At 40.6% G+C, this 27,354-nt stretch overlaps 1 protein-coding gene across 3 annotated transcripts in view; it reads right to left on the minus strand.

Annotated features, from left to right (window-relative positions):
• Positions 1-24,242, minus strand: part of tasora (transcription activation suppressor a) — a 28,893-nt gene extending 4,651 nt beyond the window's left edge. The window contains exons 1-26 of one of the 3 annotated variants that reach the window (XM_080892728.1): positions 23,629-24,242; positions 21,396-21,541; positions 19,669-19,761; positions 19,274-19,346; positions 18,661-18,752; positions 17,552-17,683; positions 16,097-16,227; positions 15,787-15,818; positions 15,519-15,624; positions 14,291-14,394; positions 13,969-14,072; positions 13,245-13,317; positions 12,436-12,510; positions 11,935-12,131; positions 11,573-11,851; positions 9,921-10,104; positions 9,471-9,599; positions 9,158-9,312; positions 7,595-7,775; positions 6,752-7,240; positions 4,328-5,718; positions 3,835-3,957; positions 2,160-2,319; positions 1,861-1,969; positions 615-793; positions 53-211 (exon numbers count right to left, since the gene is read on the minus strand). In XM_080892728.1, coding sequence (XP_080748854.1) covers positions 53-211; positions 615-793; positions 1,861-1,969; positions 2,160-2,319; positions 3,835-3,957; positions 4,328-5,718; positions 6,752-7,240; positions 7,595-7,775; positions 9,158-9,312; positions 9,471-9,599; positions 9,921-10,104; positions 11,573-11,851; positions 11,935-12,131; positions 12,436-12,510; positions 13,245-13,317; positions 13,969-14,072; positions 14,291-14,394; positions 15,519-15,624; positions 15,787-15,818; positions 16,097-16,227; positions 17,552-17,683; positions 18,661-18,752; positions 19,274-19,346; positions 19,669-19,761; positions 21,396-21,541; positions 23,629-23,896 — 5,164 coding nt within the window. In that variant the 5' untranslated portion in view covers positions 23,897-24,242. Of the gene's footprint in view, positions 1-52; positions 212-614; positions 794-1,860; positions 1,970-2,159; positions 2,320-3,834; positions 3,958-4,327; positions 5,722-6,751; positions 7,241-7,594; positions 7,776-9,157; positions 9,313-9,470; positions 9,600-9,920; positions 10,105-11,572; positions 11,852-11,934; positions 12,132-12,435; positions 12,511-13,244; positions 13,318-13,968; positions 14,073-14,290; positions 14,395-15,518; positions 15,625-15,786; positions 15,819-16,096; positions 16,228-17,551; positions 17,684-18,660; positions 18,753-19,273; positions 19,347-19,668; positions 19,762-21,395; positions 21,542-23,628 lie in introns of all 3 variants that reach the window. The other 2 variants (XM_080892729.1, XM_080892727.1) reach the window with 2 other exon arrangements.
• Positions 24,243-27,354: the final 3,112 nt, after the last annotated feature.

Genomic DNA, 27,354 nt, shown 5'->3' on the forward strand with positions numbered 1-27,354 from the left:
AAAGTAGGAGAAACAGAAAAGATGGAGAGATGGTAGAGCAGACATTTCAAACCTTTGGCACCTTTGGGAGACAACATGTCATCTATGATTGGCTGCTTTGCCTTGATGTCATGACAACCAACTATTTGGGAGAAGTTGTGCAGAATTTCATCGATATTGGCAACAATGATGCCCCCGCTGGAGTAGGCCGTGAACTTCTCATTATGATGCTCTGAATAAAATAAAAAATAAAAAAAAAGAATGATGAGATTATTTTCTCATGTTAATCACATGACATATTAACTTAACAGTCAGCTGAGCCGCTGCACATGCAGTCATACTGTGCACAGAACATGAAGATTTGTCATTCATAACTAATTGAAGCCAAAATCATGAACAACATGAAAATTTGATTAACCACCCGACCAATCAAATGATCAAATGTTTATTGGTGGAATTTATCATCCTATAAATGCACTTCAGGCACACCGCTCCTATGGTTTTAAGTCAAGTGAAATAGGAAAGGCAAAAAGTAAAAGCTTATGCAGTTCAGTTGGGTTTAGTTTGCAATCAGGTAACCAGTCACCAGTATTAATCAGGTGCCCTGAGAGTCACGCCTGCTCACATATACGTACCTGTGAGGAAGATCGTGTGTCGGTACTGCGTGTATCGTCCCTGCAGTTCGATTAGACAGTCCAGGTCAGGCGACTGACGGTTCATCATGTCGCAGTGATGATAAGGGAGGAACTCCACGATCTGCCGCTTCTGATAAGCTGACAGCAAATCCAGCAGGCTGGCTGCTTCTCTCCTGAATCTGATGATCAAACATACACAAATCATCCACGTTCAGCCAGCAGGAGGATGTAGATGCTTCTTCAAACATCTTACTGTTGGAACAGAGCTGCCCCCCTGCACATAAACGGAGAACGTGTAGAGCGAGTGGAGTCCTTCAAATTCCTTGACGTCCAAAACTCTGCAGACCTCTCCTGGTCAGCTAACACCACGCCCCTAATCAAGAAGACCCAACAGTAGCTACACTTCCTAAGGGTGCTCAGGAAGAAGCAACTAAACGCCCTGCTGCTGGTGACCTTCTACAGATCCACCATCGACAGCCTGCTGACCTATGCAGTGACAGTGTGGCACACCAGCTGCACGGAGGAAGACAAGAAGGGACTGCAGAGGGTGGTAGATACAGCACAAAAAAATCATCGGCTGTCCCCTGCCCTCGTCTGCCATCTAACACTCCCGTTGTCTCAGCAGGGCCAGAAACATCTTGAAGGACACTACCCACCCCGGCTACCATCTTTTCAACCTACTGCCCTCTGGCAGGCGCTTCAGATCCATACGGGCCAGAACAAACAGACTCAGGAATAGCTTCTTCCCCAAAGCTATCACCATACTCAACTCATCAATTCTCTGCCTGTCTGTCTCTGTACTATACTGTACCAGTATTGTACTGTGTATTTATATTTATATATTTAAATTAAGTGTATAGTTAAATTATTGTATAGTTCTTATAATGTGTTAAAGCACATGTGCACTTTTATAAAGCTGTTTTAATCTCGTTATACTATGTATTTTGTTACCATTCAACCACACCTCTCCAGTCAGAATGTATTCCAGCTTGGAATACTGAATAGTGTGACATTTTATCCACAAGGTCACCAATGACCTGTTTACAGTTAAGGTTAGTTTCACATGTATTCTTTTAATTCCTTTAAAGTTTTTAAAGTAAAAGTTTATATATCCTGCTAGAATTATATAGCAGTTAATCTGTAAAGCCTAAACTAATTTAAAAGAAACTTGTTTTGAAATGTGACACCTATAGTTTCTAAAATGGCTAAAGGCTGTTCATTACACAGTGAGAAGCAGATCTACTACCTGGCTTGTTCTTTTAATTTTTTGTGCGTTTTGCAGTGAATCTTCCACCTCCAAACATTCTCTAGAGAACTGTGCTGTTCCAGGAACATCAGCAGTGCCGCCAGTCGTTCTGTAGAAAAGCATTTCATTAATTAACACTCCAGTTATATAAGTAATGCATTTGTTTTGATTGACAGAAAAGATAAAATCTGTTTTTATCTTTGTGAAAAACAAAATTTTCTCCATGTGTAGATGTGATTTTTTCCCACTACATTTACATACATACATTTACATGGCTGCTTTCTGATTCTCTGACCTACCGTGAGTGATGCAGTCTGGACTGAGGACCAGCTCGTCTGATACGATGCAGCCTCCGGCTACAAACAGCTCATTGTAGCTGTTGTTCCTGATGTCATCCAGCGTATCGATTCCCACAAACACCACAGCGGAGTGTCGCTTCAGAGACACCAGCCCTGGGATCTGACAGCAACACAAACACATAAACAAAGCTGCTGTATGTGTGTTTTCAATGTGGGCTTCTCATGACTCAATGAGAACTCAATATCTACAGCAAAACATCGGTCAAGCATGAAAAACTCAATTCCTCACAGCAGTGGCACATAAAAAGTGCAGCCGCTGACAGCTAAGTACTGCAGGAACCTCTGCAGCATACTGCACATACATATTAAAATCAAAATATGTGGAAAACCTGTCATTGGTATTTGTACTAATCTTTGTCCTATAGTTAGCGCCTGCCACAGAGAAGGCAGAAATCACAACAGACATTGTTTGTTTGCAGTGTTACATTTAAAAGTGCACACAAGTGTTGTGTTAGAGCATTTAAGCTCTAAGTGCGCTGGTCTTTCCTGTCCAGGCCATCAAGTCAGCACATAATTGATGCATAATGCCAGCGTGATCACACGAGCCTCTGCATTGGTTTTACTCCTTCTACTTTGCAGTATAAAAGTACACATACATATATATATTCCAAAATTTATTCCAACAGGGTTGGACTCGGCACTTTTGCACATAAATCTGGTATACATGTCGTTATTGTGTCATGTTGATGTCACGTTGTCAGTATTGTGCAAACAGCAAAGAAATAATCGGAGCCCTACTACCTTCTATGTGTACACAACCTGCTCAATAAAAACTGATTCTGGTTCTGTGTGATCAAAGGGGTGCTTGTACAGGTCTGTTAACTCCTGGTTAAATAAAGGTTAATAATGAAGAGCTACACAAATGGACAAATCTCACAGAAACTTTATACAGCTAGTGAGCAACAACATTACATTTGACCTCTGCAAGGTCAAATAACGTTAAACTTATTTTTAAAACTCTGGGATTATAGTTTGCATCCAAAGATCACATTTGAACTCTGACCTCAGGTTTACATTTCACATATGCCTTTCTTTTAAGCTGACCCCAGAATGCATTACATCTTTAGAGAAAGAGAAAGAGCTGCTGAGGTCATTTGAAATATACAGTAGTATAATATTATATAATAAGCTTAAGTTACTCATGTCCAATTATTTACAAATCAATACCCTTTTTTAATGTTTGTGTCGTGTCATGTTACCCTTACTGCACTACAAACTTCTTAAAGTACATTTAGAAAGAACAAAGATGACAAAATCAGTACATAAAATATAATCCCATTCCCTTAAAGGTAAACTCACAGCCCAAACCACTTGCGCTTCAAACATGTTGACACTGCTGGAAATATTCTGCGTAGGAGGTAGGACACATGAGACTTCTTACTGCACGGGACTACTAGACCCTTTATTTGCACTGTACTAAGAAGCTGCAGGTTCACTCACATGCAGCAGTGCCTGGTGTCTTAAAAAAAACGAGGCCTGGAGAGCTTGAGTGAAAACAGCTGATGTCTACAGTACACCACAGTAAGCTCCACTTAACCACAACCGGCGCAGTCATCATCAGAAAAAACGTGTGGATTAAAGCAGAGTCCGTCAAGACTTTACAGCTGTTAACTACCTTGTGTACATGTCCAGCTATGTCCTTGTTCTTAATGATGACCAGGAGCCTGTTGTCAGGGTCTTCTTGGCTCAGAAAGGTGATCGGATTCTGCTCCACGTTACCCTGCTTCAGCAGGAGTTCCTACAACATAACGTCACACACAAAACATAAACACAAATAAAATAACTCTTCACTTTAACCAGAGATTATACACATTTATACCAACAAAGAAAATTGGTCAACTCATCGTACGCAGCAGCAGCAACAGCTTTGTGTTTAGCTCCTTTAGCATTAATATAACTGGCACTACCTCTTTCATATTTGACATGTTAAACAGTCTCTATTTGCGATTTTCTTGAGATCATCTTGTCAAAGTAGTCAAGCTGTTTATTTATAAATGAGTAAAGGAAATCCAAATTTAAAAACAGTTAAAAAATAAAAATAAAAAAACATTCTGGGGACTTTCCTTTGGCTCTTCGTGTAGTGTGAACTGAGCTGCCCATGAGGCTACCTTTATATCTTTGGTGACCTTGTCTCCTGGTTCAGTGCAGTGGATGTAGAACTGCAGGGAGTTTTTCTTGACTTCTTTGATGATCTCCACCAGGCTGTTGAACACATCTGGCTGCAACTGGCTGATCAGGGAGCTCAGGTCTGTGGCAGGGGGTGCGGTCCCCACACTGGGCTTGGCGACAGGTACAGAGCTCGGGCTGGATGCCGGTTTAGAGGGATTGGAAGCTTCTCCCAAAGGGTCAGAAGTGCCGCCTAGCCCCGGCAGAGTCACAACAATGTTTTTAGCTGGAAGAACACCCCCACTGTCAGCAGCAGCAGTACATAGCACAGTCCTCGTGGTGCTGTTTTCCTGTGTTTGGCTGACATCTTGAGTGATTGTCCTGCTGATTTCTACAGTTTCATTCTGCTGCGGTGTCCACTGGGAATGTGGTGATGTGCTAGGTGGAGGGCAGAGGACAGAAGTGTTTGCAGGCTCATAGATCAAACCAGATGAGGGGGTAGGAATTGATAAAGAAACATGAGAACTTGTGGGATTCCTGTAGGTTGTGCTGTCTGGCAGCCACGCTTCATTTCCTCTGGAGAGCGCTAGGCTTTGACTGACTGTGGTGCCAGAGTCAGCAGCTGTCCACTCATCACAGGAAGCAGACCCCTCGTCATCTCTGCCTGTAGTATTAGCTGCTCGAACGCTGGCCACAAAAGCACTGACTGTATTCGCTAAAGTGGAGTCAGGGTTAGTCCCACTGAGTTCGGGCTTGCGCTCTCGCCAGCCATCATCAAACTCTGTTATCATGCTGTTAATGCCGTCCTTTAGTGAGTCCACGTAGTCCTGCACGGAAGGGCAGGGGTTGTAGAAGGACACATACTGTGAAAACTGAGACACGGAGGCGTAGGACATTGTGTGTTGAGGTGTAGGTGTTGCTGTGATTAAAGTCGAGTGAGGATACTGAGGTAAGTTATAGTGGGTGCTCTCCTCCTGCAGGAGCAGCTGAATCTCAGAGGAGAAGTCACCAAGATGTCTGTCCACAATGCTGTTAATATCTGTGCAAGCAGAGGCTGAGGAGGGAGAACCACCTACCAGCTCCTTCACATTTCCCTTTTTACAATCCATCTCTTGGATCTCCAAATCTTGTTCATGATCATCAGTCGCTTTTATCTCTCGTTTCTGCACCTTTTCACCTGCCTGACTTTCTTTTTCCTTCACCAAAGCTTCTACCGCTTCTTCTTTCACTTTAACCATTCCTCTTTCTGTTGCTTCCTTCACTCGCTCAGTGGATGGTGACGAGATCCTTCTCTCTGGAGATGGAGGAATAGATGGACGGATGGCTGCAGAAACACATGGCTCTTCAGTCTTCTTTTCTTTACCCTGAGGTTTCTCCCCTTTGTCACTGGATGCTGCTGCAGGAGAAGACAGTGTTAGACTGGAGACAAATTCTATTAACTGTACACGAAGGTCAGCCCATTTAAAAACAAGCATATATTACAAGAGGGAAGGATTACAGGAGTAGAACCAATGAGGATCGTGTGATTGCACTGGCACTATACATCAGTCGACTGCTGATGTAAAATATAATAAAGTTTAAAAAAAAAAAGTCTCACCTTACACTTACAAACTGTGATCTTCATACTATGAAATTTTTCTGCGTTACAAGTCGTTAAAATCAATACAGGAACACTAAATATCAATGTTTGAATTAATAAATGAAAATAAATAAATAAATAAATACATGGAAATACTCAGGGAATAGGTCTCTACTAACAAGGCTCATCTCCTGCACACTTAGCCACATATGTAAAACGCAGTTAGCCATAAGTTCAGGGGCAGGGGAACATGGCAGCTTCCACAAACTGGCGCCCGCTCCTATGTATTTCTGATATATTAAATATAAGTTTAGAGTTAAGAATGCATCAGTTTGATGGAGGATGTAATTACACACTATTCTAGATACAATATCCTTTTTTCTGTCTTAATACCTTTTGAGAGCAGGCGCATCAGTAGCCTATAATAGTCATATTTTAAATGAACGGTATGGATCGCAGACTGTGAGAGGGACTTTGTCTTTAGTTTGCAGTAGGTATCTGAAGCCTTTAACACATCTGAAATGCTCAGGTTCCTGTTCAGATCTGGAATTTTAAATGTCAGAAGTGCTCAGAAACACGGGTAAAAATAAAATCGTACTTCATACTGCAAAAATAGTAAATTTTTCATAGCTTCCTCAAATATATTAAAGCTGTTAAATAAATAAATAAATCAGTCACAATGATTTACACAACCGATAACCCAGAATTTAAAGGTGCAACATAAAATGGAAAAATAAACTTGGATTAATTTTTAAATTTGGAGTTGGCGATCAAAACTGCAGGTGGCATTAAAGTCCAGAATTCACTGATACATTAAGCAAGATGCTCTCAGGTTGCGTGATGTTACCTGCAAACTCCCTGGAGGCCATGGAGGTTAACAACTCCTCGTTAGCACTTTTGTGGTTCTTATTAAGTAGGCTGAGCTCATTAGGCTGGGAGAATGTGTGGGGCGGAGGGCTGGCCTCCAGGGAAGGAGAAGGTGGGGAACTGGGCTGAGGAGATGGGCACTGTGTGGGAGATTGGGGAGGGCTGGGCTCTGGAGATGGGCACTGAGACGGGGAAGGTGGGGGACTGGGATCTGGAGAAGGACATTGCGAGGGTGAAGGAGGAGGACTGGGGTCAGGTGAGGGGCACTGGGAGGGGGATGGAGGCAGGCTGGCCTCAGGGGATGGGCACAGGGAGGGGGAGGGAGGAGATCTGGGCTCAGGAGACAAGGTGGGGCTCTGCCTGGGAGGGTTGGTTGTTGTGGTGATGCTTGTAGCCATGGTGAGGTGCAGGAAACGAGGATCGTGAGGGATGTTCCTGTCTCCCAGGGCGTACCTCTCTGAATTCAGACCTGCAGACGGAAAACACCAACATTTAGTTTTCAGTCTGATTAGTTCTCCAACTCTGTGATCTGCAATCTAAACTACAGGCTGCTGTATTCATCCTAACTGTACCTGGACACGGTTTTAGCACAAAAACCTTTATTCCTATGATGGATGTTAGTAAACAACGTGGCCCCTTATCTTTTTATTGTTCATACATTTTTTCGTTTTTTGAGTTTTATTCTGACTTTAATTTACTCTTCATATTAAAATCTACAGTATTTAAATGTGTGGTATGACTGCTGATTGTTTTTTTTAAATTATTGTAAAATGCACACGGTCTGTTTTAGAGTACAGATGTCTGACTGAGCAGACAGACACACCTGTTATGGGGATGAGGACCCACGGGATCTCATATTCCTCATCGTCATCTTCATCAAACTCCATTTTTTTCCCCAACTCTCTTCTTCCTCCTCGAGCTGCTGCTCCGTGGTGATTCATCTCCCCGCTGTGCGAGCTGGGACTGAATCCCTCCAAACTACTGACGCTACCTGCCGTCTGCTCCTACAAACACAGGAAAACACACTTTGTAATCTCACCTGCTCGATTTCAAATGGTTTTGTTTTATGACACTTTCCGGAAGAAGCTTATCCAGAGTGGGAGCTTTATTTAGAAGTAATACAAATAGAAGCAGCTTTGTAGCAGGTAAATATGCAAGTACTTATATATTTATAAGACAATAATACAACATTGGTTTGGGGATAAAATATTAAAAGATAATTATACTAATATTCATAAGAGGGATAGGTAATGCTAATTTCCAGCTGCTTACTTTCATTATTTAAGTGTAAACATTAAATAACTTTGATAAAGCCGTCTGTTAGGTTCGGTGAGTCAGACTTTTTCCACCTGGGTGCCTAAAACAACAGATCAGTGTTGGGAGCTGCTGATGAGAAGCCTTATAACAACAATTTTCCAACCAGTAATTCTTGATTTCTGCTGCAACATTTGGTGTAAACAACATGAAAGGATCACTGGTGTAACTGCATGGAGGATAGCTCTTGGCACACTTTGTGACTCTCAGGAGTGACTGAGCATTGTTTAAACGTTGGTAACCGCCTTCCTGAGTATTGCTGCTGACCATGTCCATCCCTGTATGACCTCAGACAACCAATCTGCTGATGGCTGGTTCCAGCAGGATAACACACCATGTCATAAAGCTCAAATCATCTAAAACTCCTTTCCTGAACATGACATCTCTATTCAAATGGCCTCCATAGTCACCAGATTCAATGGACCATTTTTGTAAAGTGTTGGAATAGGAAATTCACTTTGTGGATGTCAATGTGGACAAAATCGCTGAGGAATGTTTCCAGCACCTTGTTGAATCGATTCCATGAAGAATTAAGCTGTTCTGAAGGACACCCGGTAGAAAGCAGGCAAGAAGATGACTAATACATTGAAATAATACATAACAACCTATGTGATTGCACTGGTATCATCTTCCTTATCTCTTGTTGGTCTTAAGATGCTAAGAACACTCTAAAAACCACTGAGATCATTTTATAAACGATCCTTAAAAGCTCTTGACAGGAAACCACAACAGTATCACAGCTGTGATATGCTTCAGGTTTTAATAGGCTTTTTGTTCTGCAGTCCAGTATTCGCTTTATTCACTGTAAACTAAAAAACAACAACAAAACAAGTAAAAGAAAACCCTTGCAATGCATCTCTAAAAATTTACCAGGAAACAGAAGGTAAAAAATGTGTGTAACACTGGTACCCACAAACTAACAAGTGCACTTTAATGAGAATTGCACTTTGCAAAGTAGTCCAGTAGGCTGAATTGAACCCTTCAGCAGACAGGTTCTGGCTGCCTGACTGCATGTTTGACATCGCTGATCTAGACAGTAATTTTGTGAACAGACACCATAAACATCAAATACCTCCAGCTCATCCTGCTTTCTCAGATCAATGTCACAGTTGGTGGGCAGGCCTAGTTTTGTAGCCAGCTTATCAAACGGATACGACCCCCTCAGCCCATCTTCTTGTGCCTCATAAAGGCTCTGATTAGCCGTTCCTCTGGCAGCCTGGTCGAGGCCTGGAAATGAGCAGAAAAATCAACTGAAATAAGATGTAAGCAGCAAGCTGCTCCATAACAGAAGGAAACAGAGTTAAAAGATTCTGGTTAAACAAAGGAGCCAAAAGAAGAGCAGGAAGAATGAAAAGTTTCAGCATGTTGTCCGAGTATCCGCTCACTTGTTAGCAGGCTCAGAAGTTTGGTGGCAAGTTCAGATCCGTCTTCTCTCAAATCAGTATCCTTCAAACCCAATGAGCCAATCACAGACGTGAAGGAGACAGGAGACAAGGACACTTGGTTTCCTTCAACTTAGAAGGCAAATCCAAAGAGAAAACATGTCATCAGTCAATGATTGTGAGCTTGTTAACAAAATGAAAAAAGCAAACAATCTTTGGTGTTCTTAAGAAAATTTAGAGGGAAATTTGACAAAAAAGAATCATCGAAAGAAGAAGAGCTTCCCCTGATGTTGCATGAATATACAAATATGACTCACTCATGAGGATTTGCTGTCAAACCTAAGTTCATTCATGACTTTAGAGGTTACATTTGAGGACCTGAAAGCTGATTTTCATGAAGCCTGGGATCAGGTCATATCAAAAAACGCAGACATGCTTTTCCCATCTCCTCACCTGGGATCTTGCTGTGCCTTATGGGTTCCTGGGATGCTTTCAGGTATTTAAGAGCCCTCTCTGCCGCCTGCTGCTCCATCTTCCTCTTCCTCCCTGGAGCCTGGAGCCCCCCTCCTTCCTCCCTCTTCACCTCATTTTCTGCATTCCTCTTGCAGGTCAAAACAAGGTCGATCAGCTGCTGCATCTGAGCAACAAGCATCACTGGTATGAGTTCATCAACCCCATAGGACAAAAACAATTTCTGTCACTTTACCTCAGTAAACCACCCACTGTGGGTCTCTCGCTCTCATTTCAGATGCAACTGTGAAACTGAAAATGTGACATCATAATGTGTTGACCAGACTTTCAACTTAACTGCCTTAAATCTGAATCCACCAAGTTGAGTTTCCTCCCTTGAGATTTCCTGTCAGGTCTTTACTACTATAAGTTGCTGCTTGTTTGTGGGTCTTTCAGCCCTCAGTTTCACCACTAGTAAGTGAAAAGTATGCTCTGTTTGTCTAAGTTTAGGTGAATGACTCAAGGAAATCTATTTTGCTTCGCAGGATTATTTTGCACATTTCAATCTCCGCATTTTTATTTCCGGACTCTACTGAAGTAGCTTTACATGACTCACAAATCTAAATAATCCTCATTCATATTTCTGATTCTTCCCTATCCCTCTGAGCCTGCTGCTATCTGAAGCTACCTGATATGATATTTGAACAGCAGGTGAATTAGAGCCTCTACTCATAGCCAGAGCATATTAGGAATATACATTCTAACAACAATGCCTCGCCTGTATTCTTAGTATAGATCAATAAAGATTTGGTTTGACTACCATTAGAATAGTTTCTGGGTTTTTCCAGGGGTAGCAGCATAGGCAGAGACCACCCTCACTAACTTCTGATGCAAACACAGTCAGTTGGTTCCATAAGCAGGCTGAAATATAAACAGAAACCACTCAGCTCAGAAAAGAGCTTCAAGGGTTACTCCAGGATTTCAAGGGGTAAACAGTTAAAGATTTCATGTAGAATTTTGAAAAGTGTAATATTTGTAAATATTCGCAATGTAATCAACATGCCTATTTGTTTGCTTCAAGAAACTGAACGAAACAAGGAGAAATAAACCAATGAGTATATAAAAATATATATTTAAAAAAATATATTTGCCATAATTTTCCATCAACTTGTTACCGGGCATCCACCACAAAGGGAAGCAGAGAGAGAATGAAGAGGGAAAATGAAGAGGCTGAAACAGGATTTCATTAAAATAAAAGACTGTGATCATTTAAGTTGTTCTTGCTGAAGGTCTCCAACACTGATCTAACCCAGAGTTCTCCCCAGAGCTTTCTGGCCCGGAGGGGGATATTGAGAGCACCCATAAACTGCTACCAAATGTAGCCATTTAACCCAAAAAACAACTGAATTACTTTTAAGCAAACTGAATAATATTTCTATTAAACCCCTTGAATTAAGGCTGAAAGACCGTAATTCAATAACATCTTGAATTACAATATAATAATTTCAATACCATTAAAATAACATCTTGAGTCTTTAATTTTCAGATAAATAATATTGGTGCACAGAGCTGTATCACTGTCCAAATACTTATGGACATGACCAGTACAAGTGGACTTACTAAGCTGCGTTATGTTTTTTTGTGTGACTGTTCACCTTTTGTGTGTTGGTCTGCCCGTGCCTAGTATTTCCTGTCGCTTCCTTCTCTGTTGCGTCTCTTTTCCTGGCTCTTGCTTCCTGATGCGGCTGCTCAATTCCACAGTGCGCCTCTAATAACAGCCTGGCCCGAGCTGCTGATAGAAGGTAGAAGGCGGGGCTGTACAGGTAGGAGCGCAGGTAACCCTCCAAGTTCACCCGATGGTGTATGGGAGCAGCAACTGACTTTTCCTTGTCATCCATCTGGGAATCGTACTCACCCATTGGGTACTGTCGAACCTTGGGAGCAAACACAGAAACGTTACAGTCCCCAGGGGAAGTGGATATTTGAAGGAGCCAGTTTCAAGAGATTTGGGTCGTACCTTGCCGTCTTTCAGGCCAATGAGGTATTCCCGTGCCTGGCGCTCCACACCAGCAGACAGCTCAGGAGGGGGGTTGGCACGAACTTTGAGCAGGGCATGATGCATTGCTGGGATAAACTGACTTAGCCGTGACATTACTGCAGCACCAGATGTCTGAGACTCAGAGGCATCATGGGAAGAGAAGCCAGAGTGCGGTGCTACATGGGAAAAAAAAAACAAACAAACAAGGAAAACATCATTAGGTTGAAAATAATGTTGATTCAGCTGTTTAACCCTGTCAGCAGAGTCAATGATCAGTATTAACACTTAGGCTCAGTGTCCTGTGAACTGTGGTTACACTAAAAATGCTTGTATGATGACTCAATTTAATTTAGCTCATCAAAAATTGGTTTTCAGGGACACCATTAATGCTCCTGTTATTTTCTTTTCAATATAAAACTTTACTTTGTACCAAAAGGCAACTACAATAAATGAATGCCCCTCATTTACGGCGATACTCACCAGTTTTGGACACATCTCTGGTCTCTGGGAAAACAAACAATGCCTGAAGACACCTCTTCCAGTTCTCTCCTCTCTCTGAAAACACATTAGCTCACTCTATTACTTTCATTATAGAAAATTCATAATTAATTATACAACCAGCAAAAACATAGTACATGAACATTTCACTGACATCTACCAATATTTTCTTTGCAGAGAAAACTCACAGCAGTGATAAAATTAAGGTTAACTACTTCAAACAAGAATAAAATTACTATGGGTTGGATTGTGCCAAATCTGCCTTTAAGGCACTGAAATGGGCTGAAAGCACCAATAAAGAGGATTTATATTTGGTCACCCTCCCCTTCAAAGTTATTCTCCAGTATTTTACTATCAATTTAGAAGAGGTGAGATGGCCTCAAGACACATTTCATTCACACTCTCCATCAGAGGATGTTACAGTAAGTTGAATGCTCAGCCTGAGGGATGGATCAAACACATTAATGAGCATGTTTCTGCTTGTGCTTCAAACCCCATGCTGGCAATAACTCTAAACATGAAGACTGGAACGGTCTTACATAAAAACTGATATCTGCCCAAGTTTGAAATTAGCAAAGAAAACAATTTACAGAAGCAAACATGAAATGGGTCAATACGGGACTGACAGAGAAGTGATCTGACTTCTCTAGCGCTAGATACTGCCTGGATTTGAATGAGAAGATAACGCTGAATAGTGAGAAATGCGTATTTATTTATTTTTACTCTTGATTTTTATCCAAATATTATCCTGCATACAATTTACCAGTATAACTCATAGTCCCATGCCTTACCTGTGGGCGTGGCCATCTGAACACTGGACAACAGGAACAGAAAGCCTTTATCTATAAGCGGAGTCACTATAACCTGTAAAGAGAGCAGACAACTTGTACTCAACACTTCCTGTCATTCTTCACATTTTATTTTTGTCTTCCTTGCTACACTTAGTTCAAACTGCTGCTGTCTGTGGGACATATTTACAATTTTTAGTATCTCTGAGACTCCAATAGTGATGCAAAGCATGAAAATAATTCTCCAAACAACTAAAAAACACAACAACAAACAACTTCTTAAGATAAAATAATGTTTCCACAAATCCACTTATCATTTTGCATTGCTTATAATCTTTTTGTAGTTTTATCACAATGAAAGTCAAAAATGAGTTACTGGGACACTTAATTACAAACCATTGTCCTACCAGCATAACAAGATAACTCAAGAATATTCAACTGCTGTCTAACATACATTTTACACCAAGTAAAGGTTCAAAAATAGAGTAAAAATCACTGTATCACAGAGTTTCAGCTGATAATGGCTCAGAACTTCACAATCTATTCACCTGCAATATCAAAGTGAAATAGCTGCCTTTGATGTGAGGCCGTTTCAAATAAAGGCAACCTGCTTTTCTCTGTAGGTAAATAAAGACTCTGGCAGATATATAGTTTCCATATATAGCTTCCATGCACTGTACATGAGAATCTGCTAGTCCTCTGTGATATTAAAGCAAGCAGAACCCACCACTCGCTTTATCTCCAGCTCATGCAGCAGTCTCGTCACGCTGGTTTTAGACCGATTTCTGTCCATCACTTCCAGAAGACTGCAGTAATAGCCGTTCTTCACAACTACCAAAAAGAAAATATAAAATAAGTCCCATCCACTTCCTCTTTCAAGCTCAATGCACATGCATTTTGAAAATATAACTAAGAAAGGATTTTTGGCAATATCTGAGGGTGAAAATGCTGTTACAGAAAGGGTGATTACTAGAATCTTATGTAACATTAAAGTGACTGTAGTTCTGGTGTGTAACGTGGCATCACTAAGAGGATTAATGTGATCTTACCCTCCTGTCTGCTGTTGTAGAGGTTATAGGAGAACAGGCTGGCAGGGAGGAGGTTGGTCACCTGGTCGAGCCTCATCAAATGACCAATTTCCAGCTTCTCTGGTCTGAGGGAGGATCATGGTGAGACGGACACAGAGCGAATTATTTTAAAATGGTAAGGATGCATTTGTTTAAATGTGCATGCAGTTTTTTCGAAGTAAGTAAAAGTAAAAATTATACTGCGAGGGATTACAGATCATTAAAGGCAGGCTGGTAAGCTATTTTATAAGGCTAAGCTAAAGAGTTGAGCGCAATGCATCACAGAAAACATGGACACCAACAATGGAATTTAGTCAGCTAAGCCAGGTAAGCTTTCGAGGTGTTGATGGAATATGTCTGTGTGTGTTTTCATTTTAGTTGAAACCTTTTCTCAAATTTTTTTTATTTTTCCCCCACTCTAAGAAACACCCCCATCCAGTGTTTCCCATGCTTACACTTTACCCAGTCAGACTGCTGAGATATACTAATTATTTTTCAGTGACTCGCTTTTTATTTTTTCCATCTGTCTGAGAGAAAAACGTCATAAGCACTTTAGCAGTGGCCAATATCCTCAGTCGTATTTTTAAATTCAGTAACAACTAACCGGCTATTCCCAGCCCTTCCTTTTTTGTTTTGCCCTACCTCCGGGCTTGTAAGCCAGGGTGCTGATGTGGTGGTTCTCATTCAGCTTAGATAGAGGATCTATGGAATCGAATATACTCCTAAATGTTAGCGTGCCTATCTGCAACATAAATGGCCTGTATTTGTATAGCGCTTTTCTAGTCCCTAAGGACCCCAAAGCGCTTTACACAACCTGTCATCCACCCATTCACACACACATTCACACACTGGTGATGGCAAGCTACAATGTAGCCTCAGCCACCCTGGGGCGCACTGACATAGCCACGCTAACATTTTATGTTTCACTAGACCAAACTCAACTCTCGCTAGCTGTGGTCCAAGATGGTGGAGTTCACGTGCAGGATGAAAGACTCACATCACAAGTAGCTGATTATATCATTCAAGTCTATCTAAAACCCACTTTAGATTTCAATCCATCTTTAAAGATAAAGAGGAGTCACAAATGTTGGTCAGTAAGTCAGCAAACTAATGTCTTTTCTGGTCATCCACACCCCACCTACAGGAACTCCATAACCCACAGTTTGAGAACCACTGCTTTAAACAGCCTAAAGGTCAGCTCAGTACTCACAGTTTGTGGGGTAGGAAGGGAGGAGACAGGGAACAGAGCGAGATCTGAAAGAGCACTCGGTCGCCTTTCACCAGGTCTCCAGTCCACACTGTGAACTGAGCATGCTCTGTGGGAGAAAAATAAAACCTCATCAGCACCAGAGCAAGACTGAAAAGAAAAAAAAACAAAAAACACAGAGCTTCCTATTTTATTTTATATCCAAGCAGTGTAGGTGACCTTTCACATTCAGGTGTGATTACATCGACAAAAAACAGGGACTAGTGCTCACCTTTACTCCCCTCTGCTGACTGACTGTTCGACCTGCCCACCAAACACAAATTACAAACTTCATGTCAGTTTTGGCACAGAGATAGAGGTTAAAACTCAGAACCATTGTTGATTCCTCCATGTCTAAAATGTCCATCAGACTTTTATGGAATAAAATATAAAAAAAACAAAACAAGAGCACATTCATTAAAAGACTCCATTTCTAAAGTTAATTACTGAAGCTGCTCTGGCTGCTTTTTCCTGGAAACCTGCGAACACTCTCTTTAGGTGTCATCTCGCTAGAATAGCATCAATTTACATGTTTCACATACCTGATGGGTGCTACAGGTGCACTGGGAAGAGGAGAGTCTTTTCCTTTAAGCTGGAAGGAGACCACAGCGTACGGGCACACCTGGCGAGGTCGCTGTCGCAGCTCGTCGAATGAATACTCGTAGAAGTATTGCTGGAATAATCAAGAAAACGGTTTTGTTTAAAGCAGTCATTGCTTCTTTAAAAGACTCACAAGGTTCCCAAACGCTTATTTTCCTCTTCAATAACCAGACGTGATTGCATATGTCAGTACTTTTTCACATTTACACATGCTGTGTCTATACTTGCACTGCCTACAAGTAGATTCACAACAAGTATGAACAAACTAAATGAATCTCACTACAAACACCTGAAAAATAATTTGAATGATAATGATTAGTGGTCACCATCTTGGCTCAGAGTAGAAAAAGAGGTGCTGTCAAATTAATTCCAGCTAGTAAAAGTAGGATAAGTCATATGCACTGATCACGATGTCACCATTAGCGCTGACAACATATCCTCATCAGCAGATAGAACTGATTTTTATTTTCCAGGCAAAGACAAAGAAAGACAAAATTCGAAAGAGGGCCAAAATGGGATCACAGACACACCAGATGAGCCTCCTTCTCCAAACGGAGCACCTCTCTATGCTCCTTCGGTAGCTGCTCAGCATACTGTGGCTGCTTCTCCATGATGAAAGGAGCAAGTTGAGGTGGCTTCAGCGTCTTGAGTGAGATTTTGGTAGCACATTTATATCAGTGTGCAAAGGGCTTAGGTATCCAGAGGTAGTGCAGACATGTTGGCAATGATCCACCCAAAACAGATGGATGGGTGCATGGATGGGACAAGTTTTTGACAAAATGAGGTGGCAATCACAACAATCAGAGTCAAATGCTGCAACTGTTATTTGTGTGAGTGTACAGCCAGCCTGTTCCATTTCAGACAACACTGACCCATGAAATGAAATTCACACACACATTAAATATGAGCCCTAACCCAACCATGGAAAATTTATTTTTCAGGTCAGTCCTAGTACAAATATGGAAACTAAAAATTTGATCATCAAACAAAAACATTTTAACTAGAAAACCTGTTTTAGCGAATAAACCATCTGAAGCTGAAAGATATTTTTCATGTCATTTTGTTCAATTTAAAACAAAAAATACATATTGACAGACGTGTAATTTTAGGTCTGCTTTTTCAACAGCTGAGTCATTTCCACACAATCCTCTCTGGATATTGTTTTTAAAGTTAAATTCAGACATTCAATTCCTGCCAAACACAAACCGGACCCCAATAACACCGCCAGAACCAACTGAAAGACTCCTGTTGACTATAAAACATCTCAAAGCACTGAAACAATTTTCTGTGTTGAACAGATAAAATGTGTGTAAAATGAGTGGGACATTATGTTTGTCCCAGAGTAAGTTGTCCATTTCTCAGTTTTTTTTTTCCCCTCTGTGTTTGAGTGTATTTACCTGTGTGAGCTCAAATGCGCGGTATGAGTTCAGCGAGGTGACTTTGCTGGCGTTCTTGGAGATATGGCTGTCAAAGCGAGGCGTTGGATCTAGAAGGTTTTTCATGTTTTCATAGATGCTCTTGACTTTTCCCTAAAACGCCAAACAAAGAATTCCACTGCAGATTACAATCATTTCTACCACTACGTATTGAGTTTAACAACAAAGATTTATCAGAATCAGTGTGCTGCCGGCTTTCTCACCCGACGACACGTACACGCCGTCAGGGCTCACAGATTCTAATGCGTCGGATCTGCGCTTTGTATTTACGTCTTTTTGCGGATTCCGTTTACCTGCTTTCATTTGCTGTTTTAGCTGTTTGGTGGTTGTCAAAATAGTTTTGTGATGTTTAACCTATATATAATTTAAATATCTACAGAGTGAGCCATCTAACAAATGACATATCCACAGTCACAACAACTCAGCAATAAATAAAACACAAAGAAACATAAAATAAGCAATCAAATCGATAATTACAAGAAAGCTTGCCTCACAAACTCTGTTCTTGACTTACATCAGTGACTCAATACTGCACTTTTCTATTATATCCTACTAAGTGTTGGTCAATGAAAGAAAAACTATGTACTTTAAAAATAGCAGCTAGAATTGCTTGAGGGTTTTTTTTTTAATATTTTGAATATTCAAATGATGACTAATGACGATGACTATCCCTTCTACAAAATCAACAATTTGCATGTCTCATGTCCTTGCTTTTCTCTGCTCTTACTTTGTGCTTTTATAAATGCAGCAAGACATTAATGAAGCATTATTTTAGTATTTGTGCAATTGTCCTCAAAGTGCAGGCTTCAGCTCGTGCTGGGGTCTAAACAGAGAATAACATGGAGCTGAGTAAAGTGATAGATTTTTCATAAAATACAATTATTTGACCAATACAGATTTTTTTTTTACCTGAATCCCAAATACTCTATTACAGAAGTACTTGTGAAACATAAGTCCATGACTTTTCCTAGACTTTGTGGATTTATTGAACTTTCCAACATTTTTAGAGGTTTGTAAAATTCCTTGACCATTCTCAGCTTTTCCACGCACATATGAACCCTGTAACTTACCTTCATCACTTTGAAGATGACAATCTCCCCCGTAGTTCCTGGTGTTAAGGAACTCATCTGCAGCAGGTCTGAGTACCTTGACAGATACACTCCTAAGAACATATGCAGACACATATGTCACACACACACACAAAGTGATAAAATTACTACTTATAGAATTTTTTTTAAAGTGGTACCTTGACTTAAGAGTGCCCCAACTAACAAGTTTTTCGAGATACGCCCAGTCTCTTGTACAATTTTGAGTTTAGAGCTGAAATTTAGAGCAACATCTGCCGAGCATGTCGTGTTTCACTCGTTCACCTTATGCGGTTATCAGTGTTGTTCTTACATTTATTTTGCAAAACTTTGCTTTTCCAACCATCCGGAGGCGGCGTTTTTGAGGGCCTGGAACGGATTAATGGCATTTCATTTATCTCAATGGAGAAAATTGATTTGGCATACGAGTAGTTTGAGTTTTAAGCTCCGTCACAGAACGAATTAAACTCATAAGTCAAGGCACAACTGTATATTTACTGGAAAGCTGATTCAAAAAAATAAATTCAATATCAGCTTGTTGTGACTTCTCCTTTTAGCATACAATAACTCAATATGTAGATCATTTGTGCACTATTACCTTTACTGGGGTTTCCCAACACTGTGATCCAGCTTTGACCCACAAACAGTCCCTTCTCACAGAGCAGGGGAAGCTAAAACAATAAACAAAACACAAGTTAGATCACAGATATAATGAAAGCTCAGTCTTAAAGGACATGGTTTATTGGCGTGATCCCAGTTATTTTACAGAGAAAACACAGTCATTCTACAGAGACAACACAGTCATTCAGTTTTCTAGGAACAACTACAAGCAGTGTCTTTTCCCTGTAAACTTAATTTCTTAAAAAGAAATCTTCTAAGAAATACATACTTCCCTTAAGTAAATCAACTATGTAAATTGACTATGTCTCTGGATAAAGGCCAAAACAAACAAAACCACTGTTAACTGAACCAATAGCTCGGTGTCACTCCTACCTTTTGAGTGTCTGTCAACAGGAAACAGTAGCACTCCTCCAGCTCCTTATCGGTCCTCCCCTCTGCCTTCATCTCCTTCCTTTTTTCCACAAACTTAAAAACACACACACACACACACACACACACACACACAAATAATGTGATCAATCATAAACACAAACACACACAAAAACGATCAGTACAATGATCACTAAACAAACAATATCATCTCTCTAAACAGCTTTTCCTAATGACAAACCTATCCAATTCATAATTCTTACTCCAAGACCTAAATTTTCTCACAACACAAACATGGCCTCTGAAATAGCTGCTCTACCATGCAAATACAGGCAATACATTCACATGTGTTCAGCTCATTTCAGTGTAAATAAACAGTAGTTTTTATTGAGTGAAATATTGATTTGTTCATTTCCTGAGCACTGCACTGACACTTGCACATGTCCATGGTACCCCAATCCCGATATTTCTATTTAATTTCTTTTATTTATTTAACCAGGAATTTTTTTTTTTTTTAAAAGATGAACAATCTATTTTGCGTGATCGTGCAAGACAAATACACAGAGCAGAATACACTAAATAAGAACTGATTCTGTTTTAACTAAGCTAACTATATTAGCTTGTCGAGGTTAAATCTCCTTTAACATCTCCTTTTACTTCCTTTAATATTGAAATATATGATTTCAGAATTCAGGATTAAAATTACTTTTTTTTTCTTCCTAAAATCGAATCAGTTATACTGCTTACTGTACTGTGACAATGTCTGTTCATTCACCTCCCTAACTGACAGATGTGTTAACAGGATCTACAGCTAAGTAATACTGGCATAATTTTTGTGGCATCACATTAATTTGCATTGCTTACTAAATCTGGCCCCTGTTCTCTTCCTGTGTGGACGCCCCATAAGAAGTTACGTCACCAACTACCAGCTGAAGCTTGCTTATGACTGCTCTTTACTCTCTCATGGAAAGGAAGTTATCTACCCAAGCAAGGTGTTAAAAAAAAAAAAAAAAAAGACAGCAGAGTGGTTTTGTGATACTTTGATCTAGAAAATGAATAGTCAGAGTACACCAGCGGTTTCAACATAAGGCCCTGAAACCAAAATCAACACACCAAATCGTCCAATCCAACCCACAGCACAGCTTTGGAGAATGTTAAATCTTGTGTTTGTTTTATAATGTTCTTACTGACAAAGACATCAACTACAGCCTGTAAGTAAATGATGAACCATTAAGGGGCATAAAATGAGCTGCTGTCTACTGTCAGCATTCCTTAAAATAACATACAAATTCCCTTTTTTTTTTTTTTTATATTTACTACAGAATTTGATTTTTTTAAGAGGCGGTTTGCATTAAAAAATACATTTTCTTTGACTAAAAAGATTTCTGGTTTTTATTTTATATTCCAGGCAGTTTTTCTGCATTATAAAAGTAAGATTTACATTGCGGTTATTTGTCTTAAGATATATCAAGCATTAAACGCGTAGTTAAACTTCTTTATATGGAAAGAAAGGTGAGACAATTTTTTTCTTTGTTTTTAGTACTATCATCTGTGTTGCCCACAAAGTAAACTGTTACAAAACCACTTGACCAGACCATCCAAGCAAAGACGTGTGGTCACAACCTGCAAGTAAAGTAGTCCCTGCACGTAACCCACGGTGATCTTGATTTCCCCCTCCCTCCCATTTAGTTGTTTAATGAATTCACGACTCTGACTTGTTTATCTCTCACCTCTTTCTCCAGCAGCTCACTGTAGACAAGCCGAGGTATGGAGTACGTAAAGCATCCAGCAGAGTTAGTGTCGATGTAGCTGGAGGTCAGGATAGTCATCATGTCTTCATACTCTCTGGACTCAGTGGAGACATACTGGAACAGAGCTGCAAGAAAGACCGGAGAGATTAGAGCCAATAAAAACCACTTTCACAAATAATCCCTCAGAATGATGAATCCATTTTACCTTTATAATTTACATATATACCTTTACACTGTCTTCATTATTTCATAGCAAGAAACAGGTGTGTTTGGCTGTTTGCAGTGTTCTCTGTTCAACATAACATTTTCTTCCACTGGACAAGTAATTGATGATGTAACTTCTTTTGGGGTGTCCACAGAGGAAGAGATAAGGGGCCAGATTTAGTAAGCAATGGGCCACAATATTAATTCCATGAAAAGCTGATATCATGACACCCCTAGTTTGCAGGTAACTGAACTTGATGCCTTGCTTTGTGTATGTGTAACAGGCATATAACGAGCTGAGGGGGAGCTCTTTCAACCGTATCTTCAGTTTCCCTGGTCAGTCCTGGTCATCACTGACTTTAACACACTTGCCTCTAGAAGGACCATAAACTCAAGTCAAATAACAGGACTTTAACTTGAGCTTGTACAGAATATTACTGCTCTTGTCAGTAACCCTGCTGTTCACGTATATCAGACAAAATTGTAAAATTTGAAATAAAGCCACCAATATGCCCCACCCTTTATGTCGCTTTGAGCACAAAGGCTCCTCATAAGGAGGCCCACAGAAATATTTGACAGACTGGCTTAATTACAACAGGACAGGTGCTGTTTTTTTTCTTTTTTTAGCCAGATTCTCAGGAGAACAGGAAAAACCTGTAGCAGCTGCCTCCCTCGGAGTGGAGAGGGCTCAGCTGGAGCATCAAACACTAATGTGTGATTTAACAAAAAGAGCTAATGCCCCCAGTAACCCACAACATATTTGTCCGTTCCACAGCTACAACACCGGGGTTGAGACAAAATATTCAAACACAAGCCAAAAAGATGTGGTGGTAGTTTCAAATTGTGGTCTCAGACAGCTATAATACATAAAGAAGATGTCAGCATAGCCTGACTATCTTTGAATTTACTGCTTCAAAAAACCCTATAATCATCAGCATGGTGGTTATTAACTATGTTTGTTAAATGATGCATTCAAAGGAGGAAAAAGAAAATAACTAAGATTTCTCTTGAACTAAAGGAGGCTTTTTCAGTAGGAGTGGTCTATTAGGCTTGGAAAGACTGCTTGGAAGGTACCAAGGAACATAACAGTTTGAGTAGGACAGGATAGGATAGGATAGGATAGGGAGTTGCATGGAGTACATGGGGGATATATATGCAATGACATCCTTTAAAACTGGCTCCCGGGCCAAAATTATTGTGTTGGTTTGGTGCTAATCAAGGCAAAAATAAATTACCATGGTCTCAGGCTTACATCTTTCTGACCTACCAACAATCCCTAAAAAGCACAACACCAAACCTTATCTCAAAGCTCATTTAACTTTTAGCCTTAATCTTATAGTAGACTCTGTAAAAAGCGCCAAAAAATGTCCTCAAGATCCCATTTTAGGGTCGACACGATGACAGTAGCCATAAACACAAGAGCAGAAAGCGCAAAGTACATGTGAGCACTTGGACACTTATAACTGGAATGTAAACAAGGAGGCGGTTACCTCGCTTTAGCTAACCCTCGTTAGCAGAAGCTAATGTCAACATAAAGGGGAAAATGCAGCTTATAATTTCGTACATGAATGCGTGGATATTTACTTTCACTCACAAACAGCCTAAAATCATCTATAAAGTGAAAAATAAACACCTGTTGCACTTACAAGCATGTAATTAATGTTAACTGGCTGGTGACGCTAACTCCTAGCATCCCTCACTAAGCCTAACCGTGTACTCAAACACACTGGAGCTTGTACGGAGTTTGATACACGTAAAACTGATGGTGACAGTAGGGCTGGACATATGAAATACACATTTGTGGACACAACCGTCATGTTGTGCGATGTAAGAAGAGAAAACAACGTTTTCGAATTGATACTCGCACGTCCGATAATGGAACTTCCCCGTTGCTAACTCAGGTTCAGGGCAGTGTTTCAGGTGTAAAAAACAAATCTAAACAAATTAGCACAGAGAAGTCCTGAATGCTATGGTGTAATTTTACTAATATACAGACACAATGGCCCACCTTTCTTTTCCTCAGTTTTCTTCGGTATGTGGAACTTGTAGGGCTCCTTGGGCATATGCCTCTTATGGACTATGTGAGGTGCCGAGTTCCTCCTCTCCATCCTCCCGCCAGCAGCGCCCGGTCTGTCCGCTCCAGGCTGACTTTCTCTGGAAGGGGTTAGGTCGATCACCTCGCCATCTTGCAGGCTAACATTAGCTCCAAGCTCCGCAGCAGCAGACACCCTCCTCGAACGACCTGCTTCCCTCCGGGGCAGGCTGCTGTCGTCCATTGTATATATTTTGGACGTAACGGAATAGTCTCTCCTCAACCGTCACTCCGGCACCTCGTCTCTGCTACAGTCCCGCGATGACACCGCTGTTACCTCCTAATCCCGCAGCGGAGGGAGTCGGAGCAGCACTCAACCCGCACCATGCTTCCTGTGGGCGCAGATCTTCTTCACTGAGATTTAGCTGCACCTGGTTATCTCAATGCTGCCATCTTCTGGAAAACGAACCCCATCCCCACAGTTTCATTACGGTTTCAGTGGACGCAGAACAGCGATGGGTAAATAAACTGTAAAATAAAGCATGTCAGGGTTCAGGGAGGACAAAGCCCCGAGCCTAAAACTGCGACAGTTCCCACGATGTTTTTCCACGGTGTAGCACAAAATGGTGGTATAAAGGGCCACTGAAAGGGAAAATAAGAAGCCGAGCAGCAGGGCCGTGCAGAGACGTTTAAAGGGGCGGGTGCTCAAAGTTAAAAAGGGGCACATTGAACCAGACTGAATAACAACAACACACATTCATTCATCAAGAATCTAATATGGGATCGCATCATACTATATCACTGTTGTGAGGTGGCGACAATGCAAAGCAAACGTAGCCTATGTTTTACCTGATGGGTACAATGTTGCTGTTGAGGGGTTTCTGCTGCTCCTGCTGCTGATAGTGCTGGAGGGCAGGGCTGTGTTGATCTGAGACTGTAGATATTAAAAAGTCCATAGGAGAGATGGTAGCTGATTAAACAAGTATCATGACATAATAACAAAATGCAAAGATTGGTGACAGCGCTTGGAACCATAAGGCAACAAAAAACTGTGAGAAATAAATTAGGCTCTGCCTGTGAATCACTCTTTGCTTCTCTTCTTCCTTCCATCCCATCATTTCATATATCACTCTCCACTTGCTGTCTATCTGAGAACAAGGCACAACTTGCTATTGCAATAAACTATAATCTAATTATCCACACCTAACAACTCTTGCACTTAATCTATAATAAAATGACAGAAAAATGTTATAGCACTGCCTTTAGTAGCCTCACACAGCTCCTACTGTTTCCTCCTCATGTCCTTACCAGGCATGTCTGGACAATGTTATATCATGAGAGTAATAATTTAAAAAAAAATCCATATACATAAAACAAACACATGCACGCACACACAGTGACATTTTAGACCTTCTTCAGAATACTGTACTATGGGCATCACTGTGCTGATCCAGAATCCTTACATTATTATTTATTACTAGAGCTACAATAATAAAGCAATGAGGAGGGGGAAGTAATAAATATGAAATAATGTCATTATGATGCTTCCATTTGTTTCACTATCCACTCTGTGCAGGGGCAAAGCTTATTACATTTTTAAACTGTAGAGATACAATCATTTTACTGCTGTAAAATCCAAATTTTGTCTTATTTAAAATATAAATCTAATATAATCTGCTTCTTAATGTATGTTCTTTAAAATACAGCGTGTGTTTTTTTTAAATATTATAATAATGCATAATTATGTGGACATGCATATTAGATCGTTTTTTAGTGAAATATAAGCCCTCCAGAAAGGCAGGAAAAGCCCGGAAACTTACTTTAAAACTAAATATGTTCCCTAAAACGGTGGACAGAGCTACAGACCCATGACAGCCTTAACCAGTGAGCTAGCAGCTATGACCAGCACTACATGTGCAGTTAATAAAAGGACAGGTAATGTTTGTCGCGCTGTTGCACACACAGCACGCTCATTTGTTTCAGTTTGTCAGTTGCCACAAGACAACTTACCAACGTGTACGTAATAAGCCAATACTCCTGTGTGCTATAGACTATAGTGTACGCTGTACACCTACTTACTGGTTTTGTCGCATCAGTCTGTATGGAAGAAATATAGTAAGTCTGTGTCTCTGAGTTAATTTGTGTTTCTCCTACAGCTCCGGACTGCAAAAAATGCGTATTTTATAGTGAAAAAGAACTGAGAGGAAAAACGTGAGATTCGTTTTGAAATATTTCCAATGCGTCATTGTTATTTGAGCAGTCAGTTTATCTGTACATGATCTGATTATTTCATACTGAGAATATTTCTTTACAGCAAGTGAACGAAAATGATGTCATGCTATTCTGAGGTTGTAATGAGCACTGCACGGTTAACATTAATTCGCAGTAGTGGACTAAGCTGGAGTGTCTTAATGCGTGCTCTGTAAGGAAATCACACAATGTTCTAACATCTGTGAGAGAAATATTTCCCGTCTAAGTGACTTTTTCAGTCTCAGCTGACTGTAGCTTTCCTATACCTTTGAAAAGTACTTTTGCATAATGGCCATTGACTAACAATAGGCTGTGAGCTCAGTTTCATGATCGTTAATATGCAAATTTACATGACTATGGATCAATGTCCATGAGCAGTCATTCACAGAAAGCCGGGAAATGGCTGCAATTACAGCATTGTGGTGGAAGATGTACAAATCCCCCTCACTGGTTCAGAGATGGGTTTTTACTTTTTACATCGATGGCTTTCTTTACTCCGGTGGTCCTCTCTGTCCAGGATGTGTACATTCTCATCACTGAAAGGGTGGTCAGTGGACTTTAGGTGTAAATAGACTGTGGAGCCTTGACCTGATGAGGAACTTGTTTGGGTTCCTTGATGTACACTGCTCAAAAACATGACAGGAACACTTTTTATTCATAGTATAGTGACAAGTCAATATAACTTCTTGGACATTGATCTGATAATTTAAGTAGCAGAGGGGTTGTTCATCAGTTTCAGCTGCTTTGGTGTTAATGAAATTACCTATTGGTAATTTCATTAACACCAATAGAAGCCAGGTTTCACAATGAACACACCCGAAACTCTGGCTGATTGGGACCCACGCCCAGTTTCCCACCTTGGCTCAGGCGATTAGAGGATCATCAGGGGGTCCTTTTGTCCCTCTGTGGGGGGTCACTCCCACTAGGTTTATATCTGGGACTCTCCACCATTTGACCTTAGAACTGAAGAAGCTTCTCGGATGAGAGGTGAAATGTCTTCAAGCAACTTAAAGAAGTCCAGACGCTTTTCTTTGCAAGCTCCTTTGACTACGATGACCTGGATGACTGAGAACCTTCACAGACACCAATAGAAGTGCAACAATGAGACAACCCCCAAAACAGGAATGGTTTTACAGGTGGAGGTCACTTGTATTTTGACTGCCGTTAGGTATTAAGATGAAATGCACCAGCGTGTGCAGTGGTTCCTGTTGGTGCACAACAATGCCATGAAAATGACATCCGTCGTGATCTGTCTTTTTTTTGTTGTTGTTTGACTTAGCCCTGGTTTGGAAGATTTGAAGGCAATCAGAATAGCTTGTTGTAACTGTAGCTTTTGTGCATTTGAGTGATTGCATTTCTGTGTGTGCAAGGCGATAGGAATTTTTTTTAAACTAACAGTAACCATTCATCCAATGAAAGGCTTTCTATTAAAACAATTTATTAATGCTTTGT

Source organism: Rhamphochromis sp. 'chilingali', assembly GCF_963969265.1.
Source record: "Rhamphochromis sp. 'chilingali' genome assembly, chromosome: 9".
In the NCBI taxonomy this organism is placed as follows: domain Eukaryota; kingdom Metazoa; phylum Chordata; class Actinopteri; order Cichliformes; family Cichlidae; genus Rhamphochromis; species Rhamphochromis sp. 'chilingali'.